This window comes from Syngnathus leptorhynchus, chromosome 13, assembly GCF_054491065.1.
Source record: "Syngnathus leptorhynchus isolate UIUO chromosome 13, UIUO_Slep, whole genome shotgun sequence".
Taxonomy (NCBI): Eukaryota; Metazoa; Chordata; class Actinopteri; order Syngnathiformes; family Syngnathidae; genus Syngnathus; species Syngnathus leptorhynchus.
The window spans coordinates 6,510,271-6,528,625 of NC_141207.1; the positions used below are offsets into that span (position 1 = coordinate 6,510,271).

General features: G+C 43.2%; 4 protein-coding genes and 2 long non-coding RNA genes across 12 annotated transcripts in view; 3 read left to right on the forward strand and 3 right to left on the reverse strand.

Moving 5' to 3' along the window:
• Nucleotides 1–5,223, forward strand: LOC147047172 (uncharacterized). 5 transcript variants are annotated; one of them, XR_015067974.1, is made up of 7 exons: nt 1–126; nt 398–447; nt 1,585–1,634; nt 3,250–3,508; nt 3,592–3,816; nt 3,904–4,594; nt 4,819–5,223. It is a non-coding gene; the product is annotated as an uncharacterized LOC147047172 (long non-coding RNA). The 5 variants fall into 5 exon arrangements; XR_015067975.1 differs by lacking the exon at nt 4,819–5,223 and having other exon boundaries at nt 3,904–4,328; nt 4,407–4,787; XR_015067973.1 differs by lacking the exon at nt 4,819–5,223 and having other exon boundaries at nt 3,904–4,328; nt 4,443–4,787.
• LOC147047173 (uncharacterized) lies at nt 3,230–11,054 on the reverse strand. 2 transcript variants are annotated; one of them, XR_015067971.1, is made up of 15 exons: nt 10,905–11,054; nt 10,661–10,712; nt 9,968–10,080; nt 5,155–5,303; nt 5,042–5,074; nt 4,911–4,944; nt 4,789–4,826; nt 4,658–4,710; nt 4,505–4,582; nt 4,416–4,457; nt 4,216–4,288; nt 4,043–4,118; nt 3,901–3,986; nt 3,566–3,836; nt 3,230–3,483 (listed from the first exon to the last, which is right to left on the reverse strand). It is a non-coding gene; the product is annotated as an uncharacterized LOC147047173 (long non-coding RNA). The 2 variants fall into 2 exon arrangements; XR_015067970.1 differs by having other exon boundaries at nt 4,203–4,288.
• LOC147047174 (C2 calcium-dependent domain-containing protein 4C-like) lies at nt 8,855–9,624 on the forward strand. Its single transcript, XM_085928148.1, has one exon. The coding sequence runs from the start codon at nt 8,869–8,871 to the stop codon at nt 9,622–9,624; it is 756 nt and encodes a 251-aa protein (XP_085784274.1). The 5' UTR covers nt 8,855–8,868.
• On the reverse strand, nt 10,748–15,587 carry oaz1a (ornithine decarboxylase antizyme 1a). The gene is given in 6 exon segments (XM_085928149.1): nt 10,748–11,254; nt 11,328–11,413; nt 11,535–11,710; nt 11,804–11,890; nt 11,892–11,958; nt 14,085–15,587. Coding segments are annotated over 6 exon segments (669 nt in total). The 5' UTR covers nt 14,204–15,587; the 3' UTR covers nt 10,748–11,120.
• On the forward strand, nt 14,778–16,209 carry LOC147047176 (uncharacterized). Its single transcript, XM_085928150.1, has 5 exons — nt 14,778–15,162; nt 15,297–15,331; nt 15,420–15,554; nt 15,681–15,757; nt 15,871–16,209. Coding segments are annotated over exons 2-5 (333 nt in total). The 5' UTR covers nt 14,778–15,162; nt 15,297–15,330; the 3' UTR covers nt 15,991–16,209.
• Nucleotides 16,079–18,355, reverse strand: part of amh (anti-Mullerian hormone) — a 4,643-nt gene continuing 2,366 nt past the window's right edge. For both annotated transcript variants that reach the window (XM_085928147.1, XM_085928146.1), the window contains 6 exons: nt 17,839–18,120; nt 17,584–17,753; nt 17,403–17,508; nt 17,204–17,294; nt 16,719–17,128; nt 16,079–16,654 (listed from right to left, as the gene is read on the reverse strand). In XM_085928147.1, coding sequence (XP_085784273.1) covers nt 16,254–16,654; nt 16,719–17,128; nt 17,204–17,294; nt 17,403–17,508; nt 17,584–17,753; nt 17,839–18,120 — 1,460 coding nt within the window. In that variant the 3' untranslated portion in view covers nt 16,079–16,253. The remainder of the gene's footprint in view (nt 16,655–16,718; nt 17,129–17,203; nt 17,295–17,402; nt 17,509–17,583; nt 17,754–17,838; nt 18,121–18,355) is intronic.

Below are 18,355 nucleotides of genomic sequence, written 5' to 3' on the forward strand. Positions count from 1 at the left end.
CGTCAAAGGCGCCATTTTAATTCAAGCCAACAAAAAGTTATGTTTAATATAGATCCAGAGACGAGCGGTCAGAGGAGGTAGGGGAAGCTATGCCTCCCCTGCCATTATGAAAAGGGGAAAAACAAAGTCAGTTGATTTTAATATAAATTCATTTTCCTTTTCATTTCAATCGTTTTGTATCATTTTAAAACCGAAGACGATTCGCTCGGAGGAGCCAACTTCCGTAATCACACGGCTGCCTATGTTGACAGGCTATGCAGTTAGACAGAACTACTCTCTGTCTTTATGTCGCTGTTTAAGTGTTCAAACACTGTGGCTAGTTTAACTAATTTCCGTAGTTGAGATGGTGTATGTAATATCTTGTGTTTTTTCTGTCTGTAACGTCGTGTTTCTGTAGATGAACATAACTGCTTTGAAAAGAGACCTTCACGGGGTCTACGAAAAAAGGTACTCCAGCTTTATGGCAGGGGGTGCTAGTGATCCCGGGATGCTTCAAGTTTTTGATTCCATGTACTTTATTGAGTGTTTTTATGTGAAGACTGCTGATATGAGATTTTAATTAAAATAGTTCAAATTAAATAATGAATAAGCCACACGAGAGCAGCATTACCCAACGTTTTTTGTGACACGGTGAGGTGCCGGACATGGTTGGCTCGTGAGTGAACGATTCGTTCAAATGAACGAATATTTTCAGTGAACGAGAGTGAACGAATCACTTCCTAAAGTGAGGGAACGAATCCTGACTTTCCCGTTTGCGAACGAGTCAATGGGTGAACTGACTTCCTTCCCGTGCATCAACAGATAAGTCCGTGAACGTGTTGCGTCTCCCTCCTGGCGTAAACGATGTCAGCCAGAATGTAGATTTACGAAGGAAAGAAAGAACCACTCACTGAAACACCACTTTTTTTTAATGCACGTTTTCTCCTTGCTAACGACTAACTTTACTGCATGAAAGAATGCGCCATTATGCAACAGAGGGGAGTTTATGATTCGCTTTGGGTAATCTTTATTTTATAACACTTACAGTAGTTTTTTAATAACGTGTATGCATATACACGCCTAAATATTGTTATCTAATATATCTACTGCAATTTCACATTAGATTGCTGGTTTGAATATTACCTACTATTATTATTATTATTATTATTATTATTATTATTATTATTATTATTTTTATTATTGTTTTAATAAACATTTAGGTTAAAACTTGTTTTACGTTTTACGTCTCCCTCGTCATCTTCATTTTCTCCATCCTTCCTCCCAGCGCCTTGTGCTGTCCGGAGGGAGGTACATGTTACATTGACGTAAACAATGATGAGCAGATCTCCGTTTGCTCATATCATTACAACTTGGTCATCCATTTGTATGAAACTCAAACGATATGACAGAATATTATTTCTTTGACAAGGCTGGTCTTTTTTACTTGTTTTTTAGCATCTTTTATGCGTGATTACTTCATGAATGTGGAGCGTTAGCTAGCACACCCACAAGTAGCACTCACTAGCTGTCAATCAATCGATAATCAAGGAAAGCGTTTGACTTGAACGTTGTTTTTTCTATGTTTTTCCATGTCCATACTTGAAGACTGGAGGCTCCACGTCGGCTGCTGGTCGTCAATCTGCATATCTTGAAAGGTACCTCCCCATTTTGTTTGCCTCCTAATCTTAAATGTAGAAGGTCGTGTCATATATGACTTCAAATATTCCTAAATGTTATCAAAAGACATTTTAATTTGTCATTTTCCAAATGAATAATGTCCTGATGATTATTTGGGCCACAGTGAAAAGAAACAAAAGAATTGCTCTACAATGGTTAAAGTTACATGTCAATGTAAGAAGTATAGTTTTGAAAAATGTACTTGCATTTGAACTTAAAAAGTATATTTTTGATCATAGTTGGCACACACGAAAAGTGAAAGTGCACCACTTCGTTCTTTTAAAATTATGACTTTAATCTAAAAAAATATATACAAATAATTAAAAAAAAAGAAAAAAATGTGTAGTTGGTAGTGTTATGTGTTTGAGGAGCTGATGTGCGATGCCATCTTGTCATGGCACACCAGGGAGAAGGTGAGCACATCCAAGCAGCTGACATCTCACAAAAGCCAAGTGCCAGGTACTGCACCATATCATCGTCACACTCGTCTGGATGTGTTTTTTCATGACATTGATGCAAACCAAGTTCATCAGAAACATATATTTAACTCACTTGGTTTGCGTCAGTGTCATGGAAAAAGTGAGTGGTGGTGGTGGCGGTACTGTGCAGTACCTGGCACTTAGGTTTTGTCCCAGTGAGAGATGTTTGCACTGTTTGCATGTGCTCACCTACCCCTAGTGCCTGCCACGAGAAGTAAGTGACATCGTATCTGAGCTCATCAAGCACTTAAGCTGGTTCCATGCAGCCAGGACCTTTTCAAACTACTTTTCTATTCAATAAATTGTTCAAGTGGAATGCGAGTCTTTGTGATTTATGAGCAAATTGGCTCTTTCATGCTTGGTGGTCACTGCATTGGCAAAGTACTGTTTGAAGTCTTGAGTTGGCCACTTCCAAAACCTAAGTGTCCACTACTATGGACACAAGTTTTCAGCCTTGAGGTGAGCGTCACTGCAACAAAGCCAAGTGTTTGACTGCTTCTCTTTGTCTCCACATGAGTCAAAGTGATGCAATTGTATAATTGCAGTCACTTTGAGTCATGTGGAGACAGAGAGAAGCAGTAAACACTTGGCTCTGTTCAGTAGCTGAAGGCAAACACTCAACTCAAAGTTGAAAAGAGTCTTCCAAAACCTAAGTGCCACTTTGCCCGCCTCCTACCTCTGCCCAAATTCAGCCTGGCCAATCACAATTCGGCGCAAATTTGCATAACCACGCCCAATCAGAATGCAGCGTTTGCACATCCAACCAATCAGATTGCTTCATTTTGAGCAAACCACGCCCATTTTAAATCTAACCAATCACAGAGCACCTCCTTTGCATATTCACGCCCATTTTTTAACCAATCACTCATTGCTCCACCCAGTTTTAGAGCTCTCAGCCAATCATGAACAGTATTCCACTCAAAATTCCGCCCCATTTGTAAAAAAAAAAATCCCTGAAAAACTCCGCAAAAAAAAAAAAAAATTCAGACATTTTTAGGGTAGGGGAAAAAAAAAATTATTGGGAAAAAAAAATTTTTCATTTTGCTATAAAGTTTAAGTTGTGGTGTTGGAAAAAGAATTGAATTTGTGTTTGTAATAAAGCTTTATTTTGCAGAGTAAATGTTCAATCACAAAGTAACAAGTTGGATGGCAGTCTGCTCGTTGCCGAGTGGTTAAGTGGTCGGCCAGAGGGACGAGTTGAAGTGGTCAGCCAGAGGGACGAGTGGTGAAGTGGTCGGCCAGAGCGACGAGTGGTGAAGTGGTCGGCCAGAGCGACGAGTGGTGAAGTGGTCGGCCAGAGCGACGAGTGGTGAAGTGGTCGGCCAGAGCGACGAGTGTTACTCCGTGCCTGTCCCCAAGTCAAAAAGAGATCGGTAAGTATAGAGTCAAGTCAACGTTTCGTGCAGAAAATATTTTGGCATGTTACATACCAATGCGCAAGCACAATTCATGTCAGGTATCGCAATCTGCATGACCAGGAAGCTGATTTTGTTCCTTGCAGCATGATCAGGAAGCTGATTTTGTTCCTTGCTGCCTGTCAGACAATAGGGGGAAAAAAGTGTAGATTGTGCAATGAGGAGCATTTAAAGTATCTCACTTCTCAAGTTGCCTTAGTAACAAGGAAACTGAAGTGCTGCTGGTCTGCGGCTGTGCTCTGGTCCTCAGCTTCCGGTGCAAGCAGGTACTAGATGGCGCTCCACACTGGACACAAAAAATTCTAATTTTGAAACATGTTTGTAAAATGTTATTACTTTGCTTCTCTTACCAGCAGAGGGCTCTTCAGGCAGCACAGACCCAGGTGAACAAACTCAGGGGCAGAAGACAAACTGGATCTGGATTTGTCACCTCTACCTGTAAAGAAAAAGGATCATTGACGGAACAACTCTATTTAAGTTTACTATTTTAACCTGTAGACTTAGAGCGGCCGGTCGCTGGTGCACAGGCAGAGTTCCTGAAATGTTCTAGACTCTCCAGGTTAGATACCTGCACACAACACAAACAAGGGAGCCATCAGGCAGCCATTTAGTACATTTTATTTGAGCGTCAACTCTGAAAATGGAGGCACACTTAAGGAAAGAACCTCTGCATGGTTTTGGAGGGCTGGTTCCTTTGTCCAACAGGTGGCAATTTTCCAACTGTATCCTTACTGGAAACTGCTTTGCAGGAAGAGGCAGGCATACAAAAAACAAACAGGTAAGGGCTTTTAAACAATGCCAAGTTTGCAGTAAATTGTCATTTGTCAGCACGTCAGACAAGTTGATAATGGCACAGGTTCAAAACCTTGTTGATCCATGCTGCGGAAACTAGGTCCTTTGGCACCACCTGGTGGACAAAAGGAGGAAGAACAAGTTGAAATGTTTGACGCGTGCCTGTTTCACCAACGAGGAATGGAAGGCAGCACTGGACGGATGGCTTGACGGACGTCTCTCCAACCACAGCTTGCTGCTCTGAAAGACACGGTAACGTTACAACCAATCTGCTTTTACATTTTCAGCAAATTGGGTTGAGCAAGATGGACCAACCTGTAAGTGTCTCATGAAGCCATGCGAGGACTGCAAGTCTGCCATCTTGGACCCTGCAGACAAAAGGAAAAGAACTAATGTTTGCTTTAGTCAATTTGATAAGGCCTTGCTAATAAAAATCTTTTTGCCACTTTGCAGTCAATCTGCTCCCTCTGTTCCAGATTCAGGCCTGTGGACAGAAATGAGAAGACAATTAGAACAGTCGACAGAAATGAGAAGACAATTAGAACAGTCGATTGACTTTAAAACTCACAGAAAGTCAGTCTTGCAAGTTTGAAGATTTGCACCTGCAGACAGAAAGCAGAAAATTAACATTGATGCATCGAAATACCAGTTTCTGTCATTCTCTGGTGGATTTATGCAAACGCTGCTTTGGCTACTTACGTTCGGCCAAACGGCGCTGTCGTCCAGACGTTGCTAAATGTTTGTGTAAAAATTGTGTTAGTAGTCCTTTCACATGGTGCATGCTTGAGTTTTGAAAATAGAGATTTACTTACCCACCGTTAAATGTTTCAATTGTTTGGTTGCACGCCAAATGAATGAGTTTTGATGGTCGTCGAACACGCTAACTGCTAACGCTAGCTTCTGCAAACATTTTGGCTTGCATGCTTGCAAGATGGAAGCACGCCCAAAGTGCAAGTTGACGCTGAAAAGAGAGCAAAGGCAGTTAGTTTGAAAAGGTTAACAAACGTTGAACACTCACCATGTCACTTAAAATTGTGCAGCAGGTGGACCAGAGCAACGTGGCGCTCGCTGTCAGATGAGAGAGAGAATGAGCGTCGCGTTCTTGACGCCTTTTATAGTCTTTTGGTGATGACGTCATCAGACAAAAAAAAAAAAATGCTATGTGGAAGCTTTGGAGGAATCTGGTCTCGAACCAGCACCGCAATCTTCGGAGTCCCAAGGTCTTATCCCCTTGACCATTGCCGGTTGAGCTGAGATATGTTGGTATTATCCCAAATCATGAAGGAGTCTTCAGGAACGGTTTAGAGTAACCTTCAATTACAAAAACTCGACATAGTTTTGTAAGAGTTACAATGGATGAAAGGTTTTTCATGCATTACCCATGAGTTTGGGAGTGGCGAGTTCGAATCTTATGTGTGGCTTCGTTTCATTTGAAAGAGCTGCAAAGAGCAAGTCTCGAACCCGAGGCTGCTGGACTCCAACCAAGTCATAAACCATTTAGCCATTTTAGCGTTGAAACCAAGTTAGAAACCATTCAACCATTTTGCCAGCGAATCGCCAATTTTTTTTTTTATTATTGTAGAGTACATAGGGGACGTCTGGTGCTAAGGCAAAATGGACATGTTCATTATACGCTGGGTTATATACGAGTGAATGGGGGCACTGCCATCTTGCGGTAGCTTGGCGTCATTACATGAACCGTTTCATAAAGCACGAACCGCAGTCTTACACTATGCAAAGTTGAGCTTAAAGTCTGCTTCGTGTAGGTCTCGAACCATGCTCTCCGAACATCGGGTAAAGTTATAAATTATTCTGCCATCTTGCTGGGGAAATGCGGCCTTTTTATTTGGTAGTGTATTGTACATAGAGGACGTCTGGTCAAAAACGAAAAATGAACATGTTCATTTTACGCTGGGTTATATACGAGTGAATGGGGGCACTGCCATCTTGCGGTAGCTTAGCGTCATTACATGAACCGCTTCATAAAAGATGAACCACAGTCTTACACTATGCAAACTTTAGCTTAATTTTTCCCTAATGAAGTTGATCAGGTACACCTGAAAATGACGGCGTACCTAATGGATTGTCTGAATGACGTCACCGATCAAACAGCCAATCAGAAAGTGGGGGGTTGTTTGGGTGTGGCACTTTTCACTTTCATTTAAATTTTGACCATGATTTTTCCCTAATGAAGTGGCCTGTTATTAGGAACACCTGAAAATGGCGGTGTACCTAATAGAGTGTCTGAATGACGTCACAGATCAAACAGCCAATCAGAAAGTGGGGGGTTGTTTGGGTGTGGCACTTTTCACTTTCATTTAAATTTTGACCATGATTTTTTCCCTAATGAAGTGGCCTGTTATTAGGAACACCTGAAAATGGCGGTGTACCTAATAGATTGTTCGAGTGACGTCACAAATCAAACAGCCAATCAGAAAGTGGGGGGTTGTTTGGGTGTGGCACTTTTCACTTTCATTTAAATTTTGACCATGATTTTTTCCCTAATGAAGTGGCCTGTTATTAGGAACACCTGAAAATGGCGGTGTACCTAATAGATTGTCCGAGTGACGTCACAGATCAAACAGCCAATCAGAAAGTGGGGGGTTGTTTGGGTGTGGCACTTTTCACTTTCATTTAAATTTTGACCATGATTTTTCCCTAATGAAGTGGCCTGTTATTAGGAACACCTGAAAATGGCGGTGTACCTAATAGAGTGTCTGAATGACGTCACAGATCAAACAGCCAATCAGAAAGTGGGGGGTTGTTTGGGTGTGGCACTTTTCACTTTCATTTAAATTTGGACCATGATTTTTTCCCTAATGAAGTGGCCTGTTATTAGGAACACCTGAAAATGGCGGTGTACCTAATAGATTGTCCGAGTGACGTCACAAATCAAACAGCCAATCAGAAAGTGGGGGGTTGTTTGGGTGTGGCACTTTTCACTTTCATTTAAATTTTGACCATGATTTTTCCCTAATGAAGTGGCCTGTTATTAGGAACACCTGAAAATGGCGGTGTACCTAATAGAGTGTCTGAATGACGTCACAGATCAAACAGCCAATCAGAAAGTGGGGGGTTGTTTGGGTGTGGCACTTTTCACTTTCATTTAAATTTTGACCATGATTTTTCCCTAATGAAGTGGCCTGTTATTAGGAACACCTGAAAATGGCGGTGTACCTAATAGATTGTCCGAGTGACGTCACAAATCAAACAGCCAATCAGAAAGTGGGGGGTTGTTTGGGTGTGGCACTTTTCACTTTCATTTAAATTTTGACCATGATTTTTTCCTAATGAAGTGGCCTGTTATTAGGAACACCTGAAAATGGCGGTGTACCTAATAGAGTGTCTGAATGACGTCACAGATCAAACAGCCAATCAGAAAGTGGGGGGTTGTTTGGGTGTGGCACTTTTCACTTTCATTTAAATTTTGACCATGATTTTTTCCCTAATGAAGTGGCCTGTTATTAGGAACACCTGAAAATGGCGGTGTACCTAATAGATTGTCCGAGTGACGTCACAAATCAAACAGCCAATCAGAAAGTGGGGGGTTGTTTGGGTGTGGCACTTTTCACTTTCAGTTAAGGTTCGGCCATGATTTTTCCCTAATGAAGTGGCCTGTTATTAGGTACACCTGAAAATGGCGGCGTACCTAATGGAGTGTCCGGGTGACGTCACAGCTCAAACAGCCAATCAGAAAGTGGGGGGTTGTTTGGGTGTGGCACTTTTCACTTTCAGTTAAGGTTCGGCCATGATTTTTCCCTAATGAAGTGGCCTGTTATTAGGTACACCTGAAAATGGCGGCGTACCTAATGGAGTGTCCGAGTGACGTCACAGATCAAACAGCCAATCAGAAAGTGGGGGGTTGTTTGGGTGTGGCACTTTTCACTTTCAGTTAAGGTTCGGCCATGATTTTTCCCTAATGAAGTGGCCTGTTATTAGGTACACCTGAAAATGGCGGCGTACCTAATGGAGTGTCCGAGTGACGTCACAGATCAAACAGCCAATCAGAAAGTGGGGGGTTGTTTGGGTGTGGCACTTTTCACTTTCAGTTAAGGTTCGGCCATGATTTTTCCCTAATGAAGTGGCCTGTTATTAGGAACACCTGAAAATGGCGGTGTACCTAATAGATTGTCCGAGTGACGTCACAAATCAAACAGCCAATCAGAAAGTGGGGGGGACGTCAGTGACTCCCCAGTCATGAAACCTCACAGCATGTCACTGGATAGATGTATAGATACATTTATTGATAAATGTATGGATAAATGTTTAGATAGGTAGGTTTCACGCTTGGATCCTCAAAATAAACAGAAGAAGTATCCTTCACCTTGTAGCCATTTATGAACCTCATTAGCATATGAAGAGCTTTCGAGAAAAGCTTCCTTTGTTGATGGCAGGCTCCCTAATTGGCGACTATTTCCGTTGACGTCTTTTGTCATATTTGCGTAAGCGTTCGATAAAAAAAAGGCTGGGGGACAAGTATATAAGAGTGGTCTGTGCCAGCGAAATGGAAACTAAGCCTGAGAGAGATGGCGAGGGACGCAGTGACGAGGACATTCAGCATCGATGCCATCAGCAGCAAAGTCAAGACGGATGATTACACGGCGTCACGAAGGCATAGCAGCGCAGGGGTGCGTGCGCTCCTTTGGGCTACGAGCCACTCCAGATCCTTCGGTTGCTCTTTGGGATCCAGCCGGGAGAACATCTTCCCCAACATCTTGACCCCTGACAGCATCCCGCAGTTCACCATCCCCAGCCTGCTGGTGCAGAACGGCCTCAGGATGCAGGAGACTCCCACAGAGCCCGAGGAAGGCTGGGAAGGCTCGCAGAGTTCCGGGATAGAGTGGACCGAGTCCTCCGCGTCTTCGTCATCGTCGGGGTCTCGTTTGGAGCTGTCGGTGCGCAAGGCCGAGAGAAGCGACTCCGTTCCGTTGCAGCACAGGAGGACCCGCCTGCAGAGAGAGGCGTCCTACCCCCGGTGCCCCACGGAGGCTCAGCATTGCTTGGACCCGGCCAGTAGGGCGGCGCTCTCCCTGCCCCACCTCACTAAGGTGACCACCCCGTACGGGTTCGTCACCTTGAGCCAGAGCCCTCAGATGGCCAACGAGGAGGAGCTGCTCTGCCAAGCCGGGATGCGGTGGGGCAACAAAGACAAGGAGACCCCGGTCTCAGATATGAAGACGGACTTGAGGACTGACTCCATTCCGGCCTCTTCACACAAACAAGACAAGCTCAAACAGCGCCTCCGTGTGGCCATAAAGAAGCACATCCCCTTCTGCCACTAACTGCACCAGTGGTATTTTTGTGGCAAATAAAATAATAAACCAGCATCATCTGAGCAGCACTGTTGTTGAGCTCTTCACTTGTCAATTAAAAATTTGGAACGCTGACAGACAGACAAATGTTATTGTGCACGATTGAATGAAAATTGAGACAAACATTCAGCTCATGATGTGTATTTAAAAAAAAACAATTCCTACAACCAATACATTTGGAAAATGTTGCCGTTAAGGTTCAATGACGTCATCTCAGCATTAGTTATTTTTAGAGAGATGGTGAGTGTTTAATGGTAATATTTTCTCCCGCCCACATTTATGTTTTAAATGACAGATTGCGCCCTCTGTTTACTTGCGTGGGTTTTAACATATGAAGGGCTGGAGTGAAGGGTCTCCTACGCAAATGATGCTCCCGCGCCGGCCCCACAGCTGTCGTGGCATCATTGTCGCCGCGCCTCAAGGAGTCTGAAGGAGGCCTCGACGACAAGAGCGGGCCAGATGAGTGGATATATTCACAAGCGTCATGTTTGTTTATGTACGTGAGTGACGCAGGCGTTTGGCGACAAAGGAGGGATTTCTCTTTTCATGCAATGAGCAGCTGGCTTCACTTCAATCTGAGCTCATTTACACGTGACATTCAAGTCTGATTGAAAAATATTTATCAAAATATTGGTTTTAAACAATAAATGAAAAAGAGGAAAGTGTTCAGGGCTTGTCATTTATCAGAAACATTGAAATGTTTTTGAGTGTCTTATTTTTGGCAGGGTATATTGAAAATGATTATTTAATGCTAATGTGTTATTATAGAACACAACAAATTAGCATACAAATCTTTTTTTCTTTTTCAAAGGCCACCTAAAGGGCGAGTATTACTATTTCATAACTGTGAATGTTATTCATTGTAGGAGCGCTCATGAGTCCAGATTATGATTCAAAGCAAGGATGATGATATAATAGCGCCATTACGTGTACGTTTGTGTGCCATATCTTATCGTGTTTGCTGCCGTGCAGATGGATTTACTTTGCTGTTACACTTCCTACTTACAAATCGAGATAACGTCCCACTGTTAGCAACGGCACTCCGTCGTATACTGAGGCTGCAAACGTTAAAAAAAAAAAAAAAAGACTTGGGTGAGTATAAGGTGAGCACTTTTAATCGGTTCAGTTTCAACATGCAGATTTCTATCAAGTGAATCAGAGCATCAAATGAAAATCATGCACACATAGAAAACAACACAATCAATATCAACAGGAGAATCAACTCACAATTACAATGATAATCAATCTACCTGGAGGAGTACGGTGGTTTCAAATTTAATCATAAATATCAGCCTGTGTGGATGATGAGGATGGTGATGATGAAGGGGTGAGCAGGAAGTCATCACTAGACGTCACAGAAAGTAAAACGCTGTTACACGGGGGACTAAAGGAGACCTATATGCCCTCTTTGATTATGATACGTTGACGTGGATGAGAAAGGAAGGTGAGCGACTGCTTTTTTTTTTTTAGTCGTCATCAGAGGATGAGTCTCGCTCGATGCTGTAAGCCATGAAGAACGCGTCGGGGCGGGCGGGGACGAGGGGATGGCCCGGTCTCACAATCTCAAAGCCCAGAAAACTGAATGTGCGCAGCAGGGATGCTGAGAAGGGAGAACAAAAACAAAACATGAACTCATGACTCCAGCACAAAATACACAAGCCTTAATCCCTCACCTCGATCGTCACGGCTCTTGTGGAAACAGATGAACACGTGCTCGCCCTGCAGCTGCTCCTCGGCAAACTCCAGCACCAGAGCAAAACTGGGTGCACAACACACCATAATGACGTCATCTCTCAAAAAGACACATTTGATTATTCATTGTGGATAAAGGCTAGGGACCAACACGTGAGCTCCCCGGCGAGCCTCGTTTTCCAACTGACCTGTCTTTGCTGCCCTCGGGCAAAGCTCCCGGGGGGATTTCAATGTAGAGGTTGCCGGCTTTGAGCGCCGCCCTCCAAACGCACTTCTTGCCGTCGGAAAAGCGCGGCTCAAAGAGCAGGAAGCGCACTCTGCTGTTGGCAGGGGCGGGTTCTTCAAGAACCAGCAACTGAGCATCCTGAGCGAAGGGGGGGAGACCACAACAAAAGTGGATGTAAAGAAGAAACATTTACAAATGCAGGAGAACCAGAAAAACACGAGAAGCACTTACGGAATAAAATAGTTTAGCTGAAAGATTGCGATCCCGCTGGTCATTCCCTCGCCCACCTGGGATCTTCAGGGGTGGGTGAGGGGCATCAGGAGCACCACAGAGGCCCCGGACACGGGTTACTGCAACAGCGGGAGCACCTCCTGGGATTGGAGATACTGTGGAAAAACACCAGTGCGTGTGAACACGGAGCCATGAGTGCCGGGAAAGTTCTCCAGAGGTTGTGTTGCCCAACAACAAGCTCCTCCTTATTTAAAGAACGAACTTGGCAGCCAATACGACTGCCTAGTAACTCATCGGTGGCGAAAAACTTTAATGAGTGACCATATCGTGAGTGTGATGAGGAACTTTGGACGTGCAGGAAGGAAGGAGTGGTTTTGTTACCACATTGTGGAACTTCTGACTAAGCATCTTATTTTAGCACAATCATCACAAAAACATGCTCAAGTTGTATTATATTGTATTTAAATTTCTAAATGCATCTTTTTTTTTGTCAAGGTAACCCAAAGTCATTTTATTTAGATTGTATTGATTAAATTGCATGTTTTTATTTATATGTATAAAAATATTGATTTTATGCACAATTGGGATTTTTTTTTAAACATAATTTCATTTTGTAATATTTTATTTCAATAATTTGTGTATATTAAGTCATTTTATTGACCGATGTCACCTGAGCATAAATATTTAAGTACATTTAAAAAACATATTAATGCATTTACAGTTGTGTGGCAGCAAAGTAATGAATAAAAAGAAACTTTTTTTTGCAATTGTACTTCAAGTACAATTGACCTTTTTTCAAAATACTTGTGTGTCTTGGCATGGCAGACATGATCATCTGACTGCTGACACAAGCAAATACCAACTGTTTGTTTAATCATTAGCCTGCTTTAGTGGAGGCACAAACTTGGCCTTAATGGCGGCAGAGGACAAACAGCAGCCATGTTTCTCCCTGGAGCTGGGACACACAAGTACAAATGCATTGTGCATGTCGCTGCATGCGTGTGTGTGCTGTTAAACGCTGGCATACTATCGGATGAACAGCAGCAGTGCCGTGGCTCATCCACACTTACGTAAATGACGCCGGCGCGCTATATGTGGAGCGGAGGTGTGAAATCCAAATGACGAGCACTTGTATAACAGTTAAGAATGTTACAGGGCAACCTTTACAGGTCAGGGCCGAGATTCCAATTAGGATTGACAAGTTTATTTTAAATGCGTGTATATATTTATTTATTTTTACAGTGCTTAGACAGCTTAAGCTTCTGAGATAAGACTGCCACAAAAGTCTCAATTGCCAATCACACAATTGAATTTGCCCTTTTGCATTGCATTTATTATGCTTGTATGCATGTTAAAACTCTGTAAACTAAAATAGGATGTGTTTACAAACGATCTGGGTGCACCAGAAGAATAACAAGCCTCTATGTTTTAATATGACATCACTAAATCACCCCCTCCTCCTCCTTCTTCTTCTTCTTCCTCCTCCCCCAAGCAGTCGCAGTGCAGTGGAAATTTCCAAAGAGTCTTTCACAACAACGCGAAACCATAAAGACAACATCCATGGGCACGATCACACCAATGCAAATTATACCTGGGTAAAAAAAAATTCCAGTTAACCAACCGCCCCCCCAAACACACACACGTCAATTAAAAAACCGGATGACAACAAAAACACCTGACACCGAGTGGACAAGACAATAACACCACCAGATACTTGATATGCACTTATATCAACTTCCTGCTGAAAAAGAAATTAAATCAATCCCTCGCGGCGATTTAATGTGTGCTAATGAGCTTCCATGGCAAATGGAAAAATACTGTACAAGACAAGCAAGCAGGTCATTGTAGGGGATTAACCACAACGGGGCGGGAAAAAAAAACATGTCTGTATACGTATGTATATAGGTCGTGTCTGTATATTTCTCGGTCAGAACAATTAATAATGAAAATGAAAATACATCAACAGAATAACAGAAGGCCAAACAACAGTATTGTGACGTAATCACACCGAGCCCATAGCTACAGGCTAACGCTATTTGCATTGCCATGACATTGACGTCAACACATTAGGGAATCGTATTCAAATGAGACATTTAAACTTTAAAGCGAGGGCAGAATTTGTTATTTTTAATTTATTAAAGTTACCTATGTTATACTTTACAATAGAGCTTTAACATTTGTGATGTAGAGTGGCGCCACTCCAGGAAATAGTCGGCGTCATTTCGCCAGGCCCCGTTAGCTTAACTTTGACGACACGCACAAAAAAAACAAAAAAACATACCTTTCACTTTCCGGTTTATTACTGGTCTGTTCGATGACGGGCATGTTGGATAGGTGTCTTTCTTTTTTTCTAGCAAAGCAGTGACTATTCAAAATCGTTTGTAGGTTCGATTTAACCATCCGGACTGCGTCCACACTGGCGTGCCGCTCGCTCGTCCTCCCACCTCTACTCTGGCCGCTTTGGGGTACTGACAGGCGGCCAACAGGCTGATGCCGTTGGGTTTAGCGGAGGGGGAGTGTCCGTTGTCTTGTGACCACATTCATGCAAACCGCAAAAAGGGAGAACATCATCAAACACACCAGACGATAAACATCAAGCTATTCATTTTTATAATACGTGACGAATTATTTAGGTTTAACTTGTCTTAAAAGGTGATTACTGAATTAAATGAAATGAAACCTGCTCTCCACCCCCCAGAAAAAAAAACAAAGAATATTTGTAACTATTTGTGGATTTTTCTTATTGGTTCTATTTTTTTAAATTGTGTTCTATTTCTTTAGTTTTTTATTTTGAAGGATTTCGCTATAATTTTAGAGTTAGATCTACAAAGTGCTTATTTTAGAACCACTCTCGTTTATTTTAGTTTGTTATTGAAAATGTGTGGTTTTGCCTTTCAATTTAGTTTTAGTTGATTATGATAAATCTACATATGAGTTTAGTTCCATCACCTGACAGTATGAATGCATCAATACAACTATAAACATTTGTCCTTTTTCCCCCATAAACAACACAGCCTCGAATCTTATCTCAACTTTGGAAATGATTGAAATACCATTTGTTTAGGGACGCTATCGTGAAAATCATTGTATATAATATACCGTGTGATTCTCGTTTGATTGACATCAGTACATACTATGCACACATCTACGGGTGAAAAATGTCTCCACCTAGCGGCTAAACAGTGTAATTGTTCACGCCCCCCCCCTCCCTCCTTGGAAACGGTTCTCATCTGCGCCTGTCAATCAAGGTACCAACAAGCAGAGTGTGTTTGCCACCTCTGACCTCCCTGTGCAGAACAGTCGTCCCAAGCAACAAGTGCACCGAGTGTGGACACACAACTGGAGCCTTTTTACACAAGGTATGTTCCGCTAGTTCCTCTCATGTGAATTTTAAAACGAGACCTTCTTCATTGAAACTACTGCAGCGGCCTATTTTAAGACACGTGTGTTCAAAGCGGTACAAAAATATTCCATCAAGTGTTCTCATTTGCAGGTTAAAGCCACAAGTTCACTAACAAGCATTCATAAGTAAGACTTGACGACACTTCAAACCGTCTACTGTTTGATATCACATGCTGCTTATAAGATGGTTTAATATGAATGGTGTCTTGTTCAGTGTCCTATGACAGAATTTTGTCCATCCAAAATCTGAACGAGGCTTCAAATCCTTGGAAGGGCTTCACTATGAACCGCTGCCTTGTGGTGGCACTGGTCGTGCTGCTTGTGGGTGCAGGGGTCCATCAATTTCACAGTGAGTAACATACTTGAAGTATTATACTCATGCAATGTTTATACAGTGGATATAGAAAGTCTACACACCCCTGTTAAAAATGGCAGGTTTTGTTCCATATTTTTCCCTTAACGTTATGTTCCATAGATGCCGTTGACATGTTTGTAGAAGAGACAGGGATAAGGTCTTTCATTGGAAGTATTCAAGATGGTTCAATAACTCAGGTATTTGTCTGCTTATGAAATACGTAATTGCAGCCTATTGGGATGCAGCATTTTGACCTCATGTTATGATTATGGAACTAAAATTGGAACTTACAGCATTTCAATGTATCCAGATCTCCTTGTGGGACAAGTTCATGTCATGGTGGGGATCGGAAGAACTTGGAGCTATAAGGAGACGGAAAAAGCCCATGGGGAGTAAAGCGGTCCTGAAACCTAAAACGGCTAAACAATGATGTGTTCGGATTGAAAAAGGTTAAAAAGGCAATACTGTGACATCTTAATACTATCATGAATTAAAATCAAGTCAAGTCTTGACATGAATTAAAATGTGACATACTTGCATGTATTTATATTAGAGTATATCATAGATATATTGAGTGGAGCGTGACATGTTCCTTTATGCACCAGAGGTGTCATTTGTGAATAAATACATATACAGTAAATAAAAGAAAGCGAGTTAAGTGGATCTTTGCACACCAGCATGTGTATATTAGCTTTAGCGACAACCACACTGCTTTGCTACCATATCCGGATGCGTGAAAAAAAACGTGCCGTCCTTGTTCAAGTCCACCACCTCCAGGGCCCCATAAGCGACCGGCACGCAGCACGGCGAGCGCTCGTTGATGTTGCCGCTCTCGATATGAGAGTTGAGCAACACGGCGTGGTTTACGGTGTTCATTAGCGGGAAGGCGCAGCGGCCGTGGCAGTTGTTGATGTTGGCAGTGTTGGGGCCTACCAGGAAACGCTCCAGGGATACAGTGAGGCTTGTCAGGCGGCACGTGGCTTGCCTGGCAGTGGGGCTGGGCTCCGCACGAGCGGCGCGCAGTTGGGGCAACATCTCGTGACCCACCGTCTTCATGGCCTTCAATAGGAGGAAGGCGCAGTACTGGCTTTCTCCTTCAGAGGTGGTAAGAGTAGTTGTAAGTTTGTATCACATGAGCTCACGCAAGAAACAAATTACCTGATGCTGGGTCCACCATGGGAAAGGCACAGAGTTCCCAGAGCCTCTGGAGCCTCTTGATGTTCCTCTGGCCATCCTCCCTGTCTCGTAGAACCTCCCTGATCTGCACGAGGTTCTGCTCCAAACCGTGCCTGAGCTCGTCAAGTAAGCCGAGGGGCATTGCCAGCTCCCCCCGGTGGACTTGATACGTAGAGCCTGTGAAGGAGAAGATGGTAGGGGCCGTCGAGTTGAGAAGTTCCGCCAGGACGGACTCGCTGGCGGAGAGATCCAGTGTGATGGGGGGCGGGGCCTGCAGGGAGTCCAGTTTCAGCGGAGCGGCGTCCGCACGATTTTGAGGAAGGGTTTCACTCAGGAAGCGGCGTAGCTCACACAGGAAGGAAAGCGGCTGGGATGAGCTGGAAATTTGGGTGCTTTTGACACATGAAACTTCAGAATCATGGTTTGCATTTTAAGAGCTCAACAAAACGAGGGAGTGGGGGGACCACCTGATGTCATCTTCACGAGAGAAAAGAAGAACTGGAGTCACCCTGCTTCTTCTTGTATTTCCACCCGTAAGGAGTTCTTTCATTATTTTCTCTGGGATATGAGGAAGAGCACACAAAAAAACTTCTGTATTGTATCATTATTATTCATGAATTTTAAAAATACATGGGTTGACAAATCACAAAGAAAGAAATGACATACTCATGTTAGGGTCTTTTGAGTCAATGGAGAGCATCCATGTTTGGTGTCTCGTGGAAGCTGGACCTGTCAGGAGAATATACTGGGTGCCTTCTGACATGCACGCAATCTGCAACAAAGGAAAAAAGAAATCAATAGAAACATGCTGGACATACAAGTTCTACCCAATTGCAATGGGGTCTACCTGTGCGTTGGGTTGCAGAGATTGACTGGTGAAGGTGATCTGGTCTGGGTTGCCTCCACTGATGGGACTTTCCAAGGCCAAGAGCAGCACCAACTTGTCTTGGAGCAAAGTAGATTGCGGGATGCGAAAGTCAAGCATCAGTGCTCCCTCATCATCCTCCACGAAAAACACTGAGGAGAGTAAATATTGACAAGTGTTCACTTATATGACTCCACTCAGTTAAATATTTTACGATGACTGCAGGTTTTTTATCACCTTCAGTGGGATGCAGGACCTCCAGCCCACCTCCTTGTTTCTTCTTAGCGTCCTTCGCCAGGTCCAACAAAACTGCGAGACTGCCAGACGCCGCCGCGCACATGCCGAATAAGTTGGCGCTGGCTGGCGTCAGCTGGTCATCGTCCTCGAGAGCCTCTCGCAAGGCGGCCAGGACGTCTTCCAGGAAGCACGCTGTGCTGCTCTGAGGGACAAGGGAAGCCATTCTGGAGCGTGTCGGCAACACGGTCGGGCTCCTTTCTCCGGACACCGGCCTCTTTGTAGCTACAAATACAAAAAAAATCATTTTGAGGCAACTTGAAGGGAACTCGAGGACAATGAATCAGTGGTGCTACCTGGGAAGATTTTTACTTCATAATTTCAATGATGAAAAAAATCTTTTTGATATGATAGAAAATCTTGGTCTTATTTGTTTCCAATATCATAAAAACCTTGGATTTGATAAGGGGTGTGTAGACTTTTTTGAATGCACTTAAGATGATGCAAGTATACCTAACAA

Excerpts from the sequence above, each read along its gene's own strand:
- LOC147047174 (XM_085928148.1), top strand. The coding sequence starts at position 8,869 with ATGGCGAGGGACGCAGTGACGAGGACATTCAGCATCGATGCCATCAGC.
- LOC147047176 (XM_085928150.1), top strand. Across the intron at positions 15,555-15,680 it reads AGGGGTCCATCAATTTCACA|ATGCCGTTGACATGTTTGTA; the intron begins GTGAGTAACATA and ends TATGTTCCATAG. Across the intron at positions 15,758-15,870 it reads AAGATGGTTCAATAACTCAG|ATCTCCTTGTGGGACAAGTT; the intron begins GTATTTGTCTGC and ends CAATGTATCCAG.